The sequence below is a fragment of the Sabethes cyaneus genome, chromosome 2, assembly GCF_943734655.1.
Source record: "Sabethes cyaneus chromosome 2, idSabCyanKW18_F2, whole genome shotgun sequence".
Classification (NCBI taxonomy): Eukaryota; Metazoa; Arthropoda; class Insecta; order Diptera; family Culicidae; genus Sabethes; species Sabethes cyaneus.
This window is the reverse complement of record NC_071354.1, coordinates 126,229,226-126,243,447: the sequence shown is the minus strand read 5'-3', so window position 1 is coordinate 126,243,447 and position 14,222 is coordinate 126,229,226. Positions and strand designations below refer to the sequence as shown.

General features: G+C 36.1%; 1 protein-coding gene across 1 annotated transcript; it reads right to left on the bottom strand.

Moving 5' to 3' along the window:
• Positions 1-3,400: 3,400 nt before the first annotated feature.
• LOC128734038 (guanine nucleotide-binding protein subunit beta-like protein) lies at positions 3,401-4,384 on the bottom strand. Its single transcript, XM_053828011.1, has one exon. It carries the CDS (start codon positions 4,365-4,367, stop codon positions 3,432-3,434), a length of 936 nt encoding a protein of 311 aa, XP_053683986.1. The 5' UTR covers positions 4,368-4,384; the 3' UTR covers positions 3,401-3,431.
• Positions 4,385-14,222: the final 9,838 nt, after the last annotated feature.

The following is a 14,222-nucleotide window of genomic DNA, read 5'->3' as shown; positions in this document are numbered from 1 at the left end:
TCCGTGAACTTTGAAATCACTGAAAAGCGACTATTAAAGCATATTATTGAAATTACGCAACTGACTTCATTACTAAAATTCGTCGTACCGTTTTAAAATCCGTCCAACAAAATTTTTCATCGTCCGAACTAAAAATCACAACAATGTTTACGAAGCTAACGCGCATGTATTTGTGTAGGACGGCATGACAAATGTTATTCTACAAAATTTCTGCAGGTCAGGCATTTCTGCAGTCTGGCTGTAGAATAACGACAATGCCTTGCGTAAGTTATTTTCATTTATGAATGACGGAAATTAAAACGATTAGTCGACATTGTCTTCTTCGTCGCACGAAAAAACGTAGGAAATTTGGCTGGAAGGACTTCTTTAATGATAAAAAGTATTTAAATAGATCTCAGCTCACTTTGATTGATTGCGTATGATAGACAACTAACTAAAATATTAGGGAATAACTAGTTTTGCAATGTGTGTCATAAAAATGCTGATATTTTTAATAATTTGTGTTGGATAGGACGGGAATAGGCAATTACGACGATGTAGCAACATACCCTATATCCAGAATTTTTCTGCTGGCTTTGGGACTGTTTCAACAGCAACAGAAGCATTATCAGCTGAGCGAGTGCCGCCAAACAATTTTTTATTAATTATCGATTGTTTCGGTGTAGCGTCTGGAGAGGAAATTCTCGGACGTTTATTTGTGCGATTGCTAGTTGAAATCACGGGCGTTGCAGCGGACGTCAGTTTATCAAATACAGATTTTATAAAAGCATTAGTTTGAGCAAGCTCATCCTTGATGTCATTCATGCAGCTGCTGATAACATTTGACACAGAGGAAACCACAGCATTACTTAAGTCAGGCGATGTTTGGTGTTTCAGTAGTTCAACCGATTTCAGGCAATCAGCACAAAACCATAATAAGTTTGATTGACTGTTAACGAAATCAAGATTCGCAGGAACCCAACCGAAGCATTTCATGTGTGCAACGCTATCGCACAAATAGCATTTTATTAGATTTAGATTTTTTATCGGCAGGGTACCCTCATAGCAGCACTTATGCATGGCTTATGTGTAAGCAGGAAGAAACAAAAAGCAGCAGATGATGTTTGTTTGTTCGGTCGGTCGGGCAACTGGCCGGTTACAGTGATTGCACAAAGATGTCACTTTAACAATATAGCGCGTAGAACAGACACGGAGATGGTCTATGCAGGCACAGAAAACAAAGGCACTCAGGTTCACAAATTAAGTAAATTAAATCGAAGTAAAACAAATTTTCCAATAACAGATTAAAGCAGAGATCCACTATGAGCCGTAATAACACTTCAATCACTCAATCAAAGCTATAAAACAGGCTGTAAACAACTTTGAATACGGAGCTGAAAAATAAACACACGAGCGTCACAGCAGTGTTAACAAACACAAACAAAATACACAGTATACAAAATTAGTGAAGGTAAACATACACAGTATACAAAATTAGTGTAGGTAAACAGATGCAAAGTGTTAATTGATGTTTAAGACCAAAGTTGGTGTAAGGTGAATTCTATTTTATTCTATACTACTGTATTGTATTGTATTGTATTGTATTGTATTGTATTGTATTGTATTGTATTGTATTGTATTGTATTGTATTGTATTGTATTGTATTGTATTGTATTGTATTGTATTGTATTGTATTGTATTGTATTGTATTGTATTGTATTGTATTGTATTGTATTGTATTGTATTGTATTGTATTGTATTGTATTGTATTGTATTGTATTGTATTGTATTGTATTGTATTGTATTGTATTGTATTGTATTGTATTGTATTGTATTGTATTGTATTGTATTGTATTGTATTGTATTGTATTGTATTGTATTGTATTGTATTGTATTGTATTGTATTGTATTGTATTGTATTGTATTGTATTGTATTGTATTGTATTGTATTGTATTGTATTGTATTGTATTGTATTGTATTGTATTGTATTGTATTGTATTGTATTGTATTGTATTGTATTGTATTGTATTGTATTGTATTGTATTGTATTGTATTGTATTGTATTGTATTGTATTGTATTGTATTGTATTGTATTGTATTGTATTGTATTGTATTGTATTGTATTGTATTGTATTGTATTGTATTGTATTGTATTGTATTGTATTGTATTGTATTGTATTGTATTGTATTGTATTGTATTGTATTGTATTGTATTGTATTGTATTGTATTGTATTGTATTGTATTGTATTGTATTGTATTGTATTGTATTGTATTGTATTGTATTGTATTGTATTGTATTGTATTGTATTGTATTGTATTGTATTGTATTGTATTGTATTGTATTGTATTGTATTGTATTGTATTGTATTGTATTGTATTGTATTGTATTGTATTGTATTGTATTGTATTGTATTGTATTGTATTGTATTGTATTGTATTGTATTGTATTGTATTGTATTGTATTGTATTGTATTGTATTGTATTGTATTGTATTGTATTGTATTGTATTGTATTGTATTGTATTGTATTGTATTGTATTGTATTGTATTGTATTGTATTGTATTGTATTGTATTGTATTGTATTGTATTGTATTGTATTGTATTGTATTGTATTGTATTGTATTGTATTGTATTGTATTGTATTGTATTGTATTGTATTGTATTGTATTGTATTGTATTGTATTGTATTGTATTGTATTGTATTGTATTGTATTGTATTGTATTGTATTGTATTGTATTGTATTGTATTGTATTGTATTGTATTGTATTGTATTGTATTGTATTGTATTGTATTGTATTGTATTGTATTGTATTGTATTGTATTGTATTGTATTGTATTGTATTGTATTGTATTGTATTGTATTGTATTGTATTGTATTGTATTGTATTGTATTGTATTGTATTGTATTGTATTGTATTGTATTGTATTGTATTGTATTGTATTGTATTGTATTGTATTGTATTGTATTGTATTGTATTGTATTGTATTGTATTGTATTGTATTGTATTGTATTGTATTGTATTGTATTGTATTGTATTGTATTGTATTGTATTGTATTGTATTGTATTGTATTGTATTGTATTGTATTGTATTGTATTGTATTGTATTGTATTGTATTGTATTGTATTGTATTGTATTGTATTGTATTGTATTGTATTGTATTGTATTGTATTGTATTGTATTGTATTGTATTGTATTGTATTGTATTGTATTGTATTGTATTGTATTGTATTGTATTGTATTGTATTGTATTGTATTGTATTGTATTGTATTGTATTGTATTGTATTGTATTGTATTGTATTGTATTGTATTGTATTGTATTGTATTGTATTGTATTGTATTGTATTGTATTGTATTGTATTGTATTGTATTGTATTGTATTGTATTGTATTGTATTGTATTGTATTGTATTTGAATCTTGTATTTCTCAGTATACAATACGATGCATTTATCGTGCCGATACCGACACTTGCCAGACACGGATAATATTATCCGAGTAGCCAGCATACAGGGTTTGTCCGTCCGTAGACCAAGCCAGCGACAGACACTGTGGTGGATCGGCCTTCGAGGGCTTCAATTCTTCGACCATGGTTTTGCAAGCCAAATCCCAAATTTTGATGGATGGGCCATAGGCAACGCAAAGCCAATAGCGGTTTGGCGAGAAGCACAATGCATTAATTACCTCGTTGTGTTCCAGTGTATGCAAATGCTTGCCATCGTTCAGATCCCACAGGAAGGCCTTGCAATCCTTACCGCCTGAAGTACAGAGTGAACCGTCCGGAGAAACAGACACAGAGTTCAGGTAGCCATTGTGCCCCAGATGGTCAATCTTCAGTTTGCAGTTAGCCAAGTTCCAGACCTTTACAACGCGATCCCAACCGGCCGAAACGATGATTGGATTGGAGTGATTTGGAGAAAACCGTACGCACGATACCCAATCAGAGTGGCCATCTTCCTGGATAGTGTACTTGCACTCGGCCAATGTATTCCACAGCTTGATGGTCTTGTCACGAGATCCGGACACGATCTGACGATTATCAACCGAGAATGCTACCGACAAAACATCCTTAGTATGGTCTTCGAACCGTCGGGTTGACTTTCCGGCAGCCAGATCCCACAGGCGCAAGGTTTTGTCCCAAGAGCCTGAAAGTGCGTAGTTGCCGTCTGAAGACAAAACGACATCGCTGATAAAATGAGAATGGCCGTACAGACGCTTCTGCGGAATGCCATAGCTAGCGTCGTCGCGAGTAAGTTTCCAAACGATCAGCGTTTTGTCACGAGATGAAGACAAAATCATATCCGGATACTTCGGATTTGTAGCAATTTGGGTGACCCATCCGGAATGGCCAACGAGCTGACCTCGCAACTGTAGTGTTTCAGTCATATTTACGTTTACAGTCGAAAAATTATTACACGACAGATCGGCTGCCTCACGGTACCACGTTCAGCGAAAGAATATTGTATTGTATTCTATTGTTTTGGATAATACCTTGTGTAAGAGTCTGAACTCTAAGAAAACCTAAAAAAAGCCTAATGAAATTTTGCGAATAATGTAAATCCGAGATCTGAAAAAGAAGAGAGAGCGTAGTTTTTAATTAGAAGTTGTTTCGTCTGAGTGTCTACGTTTTGGCAGATATTTAAACAGCCAAAAGTAACCGTTTCCGGTGTCTTTGTTTAGTAAAGTGGAGGAGCATCTTATTCCTTCTAGTCTGGCCGATGTAAAGTTTTTTGCAATGTGGGCAACTAATTTCATAAATCTCGGATTTTCTATATTCTTCAACCGGGACTTTAGTTGATCCAAACTTATTTTTGAGCTGGTTGTTTCGGCTGGTAAAGACTAGGTCAATTCCAAATTTCTTCATTTTTCGACGGAGACGGCGTGTTATGTTTTCGTCGTCCACTAACACTCTCTTAAGTTCTGGTGTTATTGGTCTTAGTGTTGTGAGTGATTTTTTGTATGCGTCTCTTCTTTTCTTGCAAATAATGTTCTGGATTGTCTTTTCTTTGTATCCGTTCAGTTTTGCAATTTCCAAAATGTGTGTCAATTTTTTTGTTTCCCTAGCTCACTTAACGGTAATGTTTCCATTCTATGTATCATGTGATGGAAAGCTGCCATTTTGTGTTGGTAGGAGTTGTTAGATGAGCTAGGTATAACTCGCTTGGTGGTCGTCGGTTTCCTGTAAATTTCAATTTCTGGTTCTGTGTTTTCAATTCGTCTGATTACTACGATTATTACGTGGCTTTCATCCTATCTGATTGAAAAAACTCTTCATGTCAAACACGGTCTAAGCATCTCGTCACCGTTTGTTAATAAATCTGGAGTTACGCAAGGGAGCAATTTAGGACCACTTTTGTTCGTCGTTTTATTCAATGATGGTGCATTTTCGCTTGGTTATAGATGCAAACTCATTTACGCCGATGATTTGAAAATCTACGTAATGGTGCGCTCTAGCGATGACTGCCTCCATCTGCAAATGTTGCTAAACGTGTTCGTCAATTGGTGTCAGCTGAACAAACTTGTTATCAGTATCGCAAAATGCAACGTCATGACCTTTCATCGTTCTTCAGATCCGATTATGGTTGATTACCATATCGACGGTACTATTTTGAATTGAGTGGACCATGTAACGGACTTTGGTATTCTAATGGATTCTAAGCTTACCTTTCATGCGCACTACAAGTCGATCATTTCCAAGGCAAACCGACAGCTTGGCTTCATCTCCAAAATTGCCAAGGACTTTACGGATCCGCATTGCTTAAAGGCATTATATTGTTCTCTTGTTACGCCGATTCTTGAAAACACTTCCATTATATGGACACCGAACGCCGTAACGTGGAACTTAAGGATCGAGCGAGTCCGAAAAGATTCATACGGCTCGCTCTCAGGAATCTTCCGTGGCGTTATCCCTGGAACCTTCCAGCGTATTTAGATAGATATCACCTGCTTAGTCTCGAAACGATCGCTCGGAGACGAAAAATCCAGCAAGCTGCTTGCGTTATTAAACTGCTCGCTGGCGACATCGATTGCCCACATCTTTTATCCCTGCTTGATTTCCGGGCATCAGGAAGAACATTATCATTAATGCAGCCAGGATTATATCGAACACGCTATGATTACAACCATCCTATGATCGCTGCGATGGTACCCCTGTTTACTTTGGTGAAATCTGTGTGAAGTTTGGAATGTCTGCATCCCAATTTGCGAACCGAGTGAAAAGATTAAATATTATATAATTACATCATACACTTCATTAAGGCAAATTGTCAAATGAATTATAAATAAATAAACAAAAACAAAAACAAAATATCCAGGAAGTCGCGTTTCCTGAGAACGATGCAGCCGCGCCAACTTTGCATATTCCTGCTCTTCCAGGAAGCGCTTTTTCTCCCGAAAGATTTGGCTTCGCTGCATCTTCTTTTGTTTGTGTCTTTCCACGTTCTGACATGTGACACTGCGCATCTTGGCCGCCCGCGCCAAGGATTCTGTGCTGGAAGAAGGTACTACGTACGGCCATCCCAGATAACACAAAATCGTAATAGAAAGTTCACATTAAATCGTTTTCATGTCAATTTCATATTGGAGTTGTATAATGATTAGAGTATACATATACATCATATACATATACTTCATATACAGTAGACTCTCAGAAAAGTTAACTCTCTGAAAAATTAATTGTTCAGAAAAGTTAAGCGCATATCAGCTCTCATGCAACGCTCTAAAAAGTTAATTTTTGCCTTAACTTTTCCGAGAGTTTGAATTTATTGGTTGTCCAAGCGTTTCTTCACACTTGTGTTTACCTTCTATCTTTATTTCTCATTTTTCGGCTTATTGTCACCTTTCCACAGTTTCATACAGAGTCGCATCATAACTAGGATTAAATTAAACTCTTGTATCGAAGAGTTGCAACAATAGTTCATTACGGGCATATTGTTACTTCAGGATTTTTGCAAACATACTGGAGAAGCGCAAACTTAGATTGAATTTTAAATGCAAAAGAAGGAATAGCAAGGAACTAAAAATAAGCACGAACACTTATTTTTAATCAACACGTAGTCGTAGACTACGAAAAAACAAAAGTAAACTAGTGTAACCGACTATTTTAAACTTAGTGAAAGGTATTATTTTATAAAAAACGAAACTAAGTATTATTTCATAAAGATATTGCTACACATTTCTTTCCATTACAACTTCCAGATACATAAAAATGACTTATATCCCGGAATGCATTTTTCGCTTTTGTATTTATCATTTTCAATGAATTTTAGGACTACTCAGAAAAGTTAATATTTCGGAAAAGTTAATCGACCCATTCCCCAATCGATTAACTTTTCCGAGAGTCTACTGTACAATTCATGGCTGTGAATTATAAAGCAGGATAGACAATTGCAATATTTGATTATATCTATATCATATATTCAGGAGTATTTAGTTGCGTGTAATAAAAACTGCGCAAAATAGAATTACAAATAGTTGTCAAAATTTTCGCACGTTTATCGCCTCCACTTTGGTACATATATCCTCTTATATGGCGTGAAATATAACTTTTTCGTTCAGATATGATTTCGTATACCTCAGTTGCAATCGAGATATACAAACCAAATGGTTTACTGGGATGTTCTTGGAGGTGGCAAAGTCGATAAGTCTTGGGCTTATTCCATTGGTTCGCTCGTGTGCGCTGAACCTTCCAATCACCGGTTTGCATTCCTCTTCCTGGCCGACCTGTGCATTGAAATCCTCAATGACGATCTTGATATCATGTTTTGGGCAGCGGTCGTAGGGTATGTTGCTACATCGTCGTAATTGGGTATTTTAGCGGTATATAAATTTTCACATATTATGGTAACATATGATGTCAGTGTATCGTCACATGAAGACTTTTTCAAATTTGACGAGTGAAAGTAATAAAAGCAGCATTTTTTTAATTTAAAATTTTTTTTGGGATAAGACTATAGCTGAAAAGTAACCCACTTTTCTTCTCAGTTCACCTCAGACAACACAGTGAATGAATAAACTATGGTCATCGGACGATACATGTTTCATATGAGAGTTGTCAAAAGCTCGGTCAAAATGAAGAGCTCTATCAGGAAGATAGAAGAGAGGGAGAGAACTTCTGACATCATTTCAATCAATCAGCTTGGTTGATATCTGTCAAACAGCAAATCATTCTATTTTTGATTTTTATTAATTTTTTCATTAAATATTGACTTAGTTGAAATAAAAAAAGGACTGTTGGATTCAGAAGGTGATAAAATCCACTTTTTTGGGGAAATTAAAATACCCAATTGCCTATTCCCGTCCTATCCAACACAAATTGTTAAAAATATCAGCATTTTTATGACACACAATGTAAAACTAGTTATTCCCTAATATTTTAGTTCGATGTCTATCATACGCGATCAATCAAAGTGAGTTGAGATCTATTTAAATGCTTTTTATCATTAACGAAGTCCTACCAGCCAAATTTCCTACGTTTTTTCGTGCAACGAAGAAGACAATGTCGACTAATCGTTTTAATTTCCGTCATTCATAAATGAAAATAACTCACGCAAGGCATTGTCGTTATTCTACAGCCAGAAAAACTTGCCTGACCTACAGAAATTTTGTAGAATAAACACCTACACAAAGACATGCGCGTTAGCTTCGTAAACATTGTTGTGATTTTTAGTTCGGACGATGAAAAATTTTGTTAGACGGATTTTAAAACGGTACGACGAATTTTAGAAATAAAGTCAGTTGCGTAATTTCAATAATATGCTTTAATAGTCGCTTTTCAGTAATTTCAAAGTTCACTGATCGGAAGGTAAGTGTGTTTTAGTGAAATCAGCACAAGAACTTTTGGAGTATTCACTTAATCCATCCAGCAAATGATGAAAATTAGAATGGCTTTCCTTATTACGACGGGAATTAGAAAAAGACCCTATTCACTCTCCAACAAAAAAAATCGATTTGCAAAACATAATTGATTCGAAAAACAGTGATCACGCGCACCTATAGCAAAGCGCCTAAAACCCCACCGACTACGAACACCCCGAAATATGGTTTGTTTTCTTTATCAAGACATTTTGATTCATTTAAGATTTGCATCAGCAACTGAATGATACATATGATCAATTGCCCTACTAGCACGGTTGTTACAAACCAGTTGTGGTAACAGATTTACGACTAATTTCAATCATAAACAAGTTTCTGCAACCATAAATGCGAAAAGTGTGCTACTTGGGAAGACGGTTAATTAATCCGTTTACATTGAAGGCCAGTTGTTGATTCCTGGTCAGATTTTCGTTTGTTTACTTCACTCTAAGCTTATCGATGCGCCAAAAGCTGCATGCTCTTTAAAGTTCATTGATGTGATATGATCAGTTAAATTTATTTTCCATTAGCAATTATGTTTTGCTGAGCGTTTGTTGATATATAGCAAATCGATAAATGGAGTGACAAGTTTTAAGAAATTATAACAGCACTGGAAGCACTGATTACGTGGCGAAAGCGTGCTCTTCCAATACAGATGCATTTTCAAGGCACAAAACAATACATGCAACTAACGGTGGCCATTTATCCAGTCATCTTTGGGCCACTTTAGGTCCCCTTAATGCTGGTACAGTTGAAAAGCACAATGAAGTATAGTTTACACGCGAAGTGACAATTGAAGCAAGCGAAAAAGTAATTTGACAACCAATTTCGACATACAGTTTTTTTAGTTGGACCTTAGCCCAACTAGCGAAGGCCCAACTAAAACGAATCCCAAGTATTAAAGGCCCAACCAACTAAATTTGACTGTATGCATTATTATCTTTAATATGCCCAAAAAAATTAAAAAATGCGCTTTTGACGTAGAGATACGTCTTTGTTTACTATATTGGGACTGCGTAGCACTTTGTGAAAACGAAAATAGAAGTGTAACGTTTGAATGAAAGATTTAAAATGGTAACTACTAAACTACTGAACAAAACTGAACAATTTATATGTCGTTGGATAGATAAAATGACCAGCAATTTGATGGAGGGGGTAAGAGAGTAATTTTATGTAGAGTGTAAGAGGGGTGCCCTATACAAATGAAACACAAATTTCCTCAAAAATCGAGAATTAATCAAGCAAATGGAACCAAATTTGGTATGTGGGGGTTTTTGGAGGCATGAATTTATTTTCAGATGGTTTGAGACCCCTCACTCCTGTGGATAAGGACTCTCATACAAATAAAACAGAAATTTTGATGCATGGGCCATATTTTCTGCTATGTAACAAACGGTAAGCTGTGAAAGTAAACTAGTAAAACCTTCTCGGAACAAGAGACAGTGAATGCATGCCACTATCTTACGTGCCTGTTGCCATTCATGTCAAAAGAGAAGGACATTCGAATGGCACGTCTTATTTGCGATGACCGTACTTTGGCTTTAATGTTATTTGCAACCAATGGCCCTTTTAAAGGCCACAAGCGAGTTAAAGTAAGATTATTGATAATCATACTTAATATGATAATCTGTGAGCTGGTCATGCAGCAACCATGCAGCTACAATCAACACACTGTTGTGTACGTAGCAACGAAGTCTACGTAGTCGGTGAACCACTCTCCATCTTCCAGCTCGGAGAGCGGAAAAGAAGGCAAACGAGGATCAACCGCCTGCAGAACGAATCGGGAGAAACTATCAACCGTGACGAAGACTGTGCTATACGCACTCTCCGTGTACTATAAACAGTACACAGTAAACCACTATTTATTTACGAGTGGTTTACGCCCGCTGCTGTGTGATGCATGTAGCCGCGTTATGCTGCATGTGCGTTTATGATGCGGAGTGAACGACGCCACTCGCAGCGATGACGATGTGACTCATCGCTGCTAGTGCGCATTTGCTCCAGCTCCGAACCGGCACGCGCCGCTGGCATCACACAGGCGAGGCGCGGTTCAAAACAAAACCAAAGTACGATTCAGTACAATAGCTGCCAATATTGGTAAACATTGAATATTTTGTAAGCAATGATATTGAGTATTGATATTTGAACGATTGTGCTAGGTAAGGGATAATCATGTATAAAAGGGCAAGTTTCAACTAATAAATAGAGCAGTAACTTAGAACAGTCCGAGCGGACACTTCGCTTTTTGATCTGGGATCTGTGCGCAGACACCCCGGACACCAGAGAAGAAATCCATTCCACTGTTTCTCTAAATCAGCCTGCTAAGTCGTCCGCTCGAACATTGAATCCTTTCGATTGGTGTAACGCCACCATAAGAGCGGTTAAGTGTAGAGTAGATGAGGGACACGGACCCATCTACGTCAAGACATCGAGCAGCATTTGCTTGAGCACTACAGGCAACTTTATGGAACGAATAGAGCCGAAGTTCAACGAGATGATGAATTGATCTGCAGGAGAATTATCCCACAAGACGACGCACAGTGGGACGGTTTAAAAAGAACACGGACCTCGATATTTGTGACGAAACTACTAAAGATATCACCTTAATGTCTTCTGCAAAGTTTCTTCGCTTTATAACAACTTTTTTCTGGTGTTGGAAAATTTGGGATTAAGGGGATAACACAACAGATAGAAAATATAACTTTTTAGTTTTAAGCTTAACGTCTTCAATTGGTAAGAAATATTTGTATATATTATTATTTTAAGCAACTTCATTGAAGAAAGAAAGTGGCTATCTCTTAAGGGAAAAAAGTTACGGAGCAAATCTTGCGGGTACCCCCTAAATATTGGTTTTTTTACATAGCTCTTTTATTTCAACTCTTATAAACATGAAATGTTCTGCAAAGTTGTAGACAATGCTAATTTGCATATTTTTGTAAAATATGTAGAAACTCTACAATTGCCGGTTTTTAAGTTGTTGAAATTTTTTGCTTTTTTATTGCAAACTTTAAGGGAATGTATCTTGAGTAGTAGCAGAATGTAGCAGATGACTTATAATGTTTTTGCAACATCCACTCCTCGTGTATAAGAGCATGTATAAATGACAGTGGGATCTCATGGGCCAAATGAGTAAACTGCATTTAAGTTTATCAGTTTTACAGCCCAAAAGAACGTTTAAAGTCGTACAAATCTCATGTTACCTTAAATTACCTGATCTCTTTTACTAAATATGTCTTATATATACATAAACATAAAAACAAATTAAGGCACAAATGCCATAACCAGGGTGAAAGTAAAGTAAAGCCTAGATGCTATTTTTGAAACTTGGCACTTTGTTTTTTATCACGACAGACTTCACAGCCAGTTGTAGGAATTCAGGACAATTGTAGGGATAGTGCTGCGATTTTATCGCAGCATCTCCCAGTCAAGATTCGAACAGGCGACAACTTGTTAGGTACATATTATTTACTTTGATTCTCTAACAGGTAACATCGAAAAAACGTACGTTCGAGCTAATGACTTTTTTCCACGATTCCCATGTCTCCAGCGGTCTCTAAATATTTTTAAAAAATCAAATGTATTACAAAATTTAAAAGCATATGAACAACTTACAAAAATGTTGAGGTCGATTAATTTGTTCTAAATTATCTTTTCTCTAAAAGTAAAAATGACGGAATAATCTTTTTACAATTCTCATGAATTCTTGGTTTTGAAAGATGATAACTCTCGAACGCATGGTCAGAATGTTGTAATCTTGTTTTCAAAATGTCAAGAAGTCTATTGTAAACAAACCTGTTATATTGTTCGTTCAAACAAATTTCATAAGTTGCTCTAAGGATCTAAGTCAGCAGGCGGTCTTTCTCGTTGGAGGGTTAAATCTTCAAAACTGAAAAACTTCAATGCAGTTTACTCATTTGGCCCATGAGATCCCACTGTCATTTATACATGCTCTTATACATAAAGAGTGGATGTTGCAGAAACATTCTAAGTTAGCTGCTACATTCTGCTACTACTCAAGATACATCCCCTTAAAGTTTGCAATGAAAAAAGCAAAAAATTTAAACAACGTGAAAACCGGCAATTGTAGGGTTTCTACACATTTTACAAAAATATGCAAATTAGTATTGTCTACAACTTTGCAGAACACTTCATGTTTATTAGAGTTGAAATAAAAGAGCTATGTGAAAAATACCAATTTTAAGGGGGTACCCGCAAGTTTCGCTCCGAAACTTTTTTCCCTTAAGAGATAGCCACTTTCTTTCTTCAGTGAAGTTGCTCAAAACAATATTATCTACAAATGTTTCTCACCAACCGAAGACGGTAAGCTTGAAACTAAAAAGTTATTTTTTCTATCTGTTGTGTTATCCCCTTAATCCCGAAATTTACAATACTATTATAAAGTTCTCATAAATCGAAGAAACATTGCAGAAGACAGTAAGTTGATATCTTTGGTAGTTTCGTCGCAAATATCGATGTCCGTCTTCTTTTGAATCCGTCCCACTGTGCGACGTCGCCAATAACGAGTGCATGAGCGAAATAACAACTACCGAAATCTTTACTGCAATTAAAACAAGTGCGGTGAGAAAGTCACCGGGCAGCGATGGACTACCAAGAAAGTTTTTTCTTCGAACTTTCGATATAATCCACAGAGAATTGAACCTAATCTCTCGAGTCCAACTTCCCCAATGAGTATGTAGGTATTGTAATAGTGCTAGTGAAAAAAAAGGGTGGCAGGAATATTGCGCGGTCGTATAGGCCGATCTCACTTCTCAATTTTGATTACAAATTAATATTTCGCATTCTAAAGAGAAGGTTGATGGCAATCGTACAAACACATCGCGTACTCGGTAGAGTACAAAAATGCTCGAACGCGGAGCACAACATATTTGAAGCCACACTCTCTATCAAGGATCGTATTGCACAACTAATCGAACGTAAACAGAGAGGTAAACTAATATCATTCGATATGGATCACGCGTTCGATCGGGTCAACCGAGAATTTCTATTCGAAAACATGTGCTCACTCGGATTCAATCCGAGGCTAGTGGCACTACTGACACGATTTGCGGAGCACTCATCCTCTCACCTGCTCGTCAACGGACATCTATCGACACCGATCGTCCTGCGGCGCTCGTTCCCACAAGGTAACCCACTGAGTTCTCTCTTGTTTATCTGTTACCGCTGCTAGATCAGCTGGAGCATATATGTACGACCGATTTAATCGTTGCGTACGCTAACGACATCAGCATAATAATCAACTCTGCTAGAAAATTACCGGCTATTTATGAAATGTTTGGCCGTTTCAACCGCGTTTCCGGAGCAAAGCAAAACCTTCAAAAAACCACCTCTATTGACGTTGGTGGTACTAATGGGGAGCCGCTTGAAGCA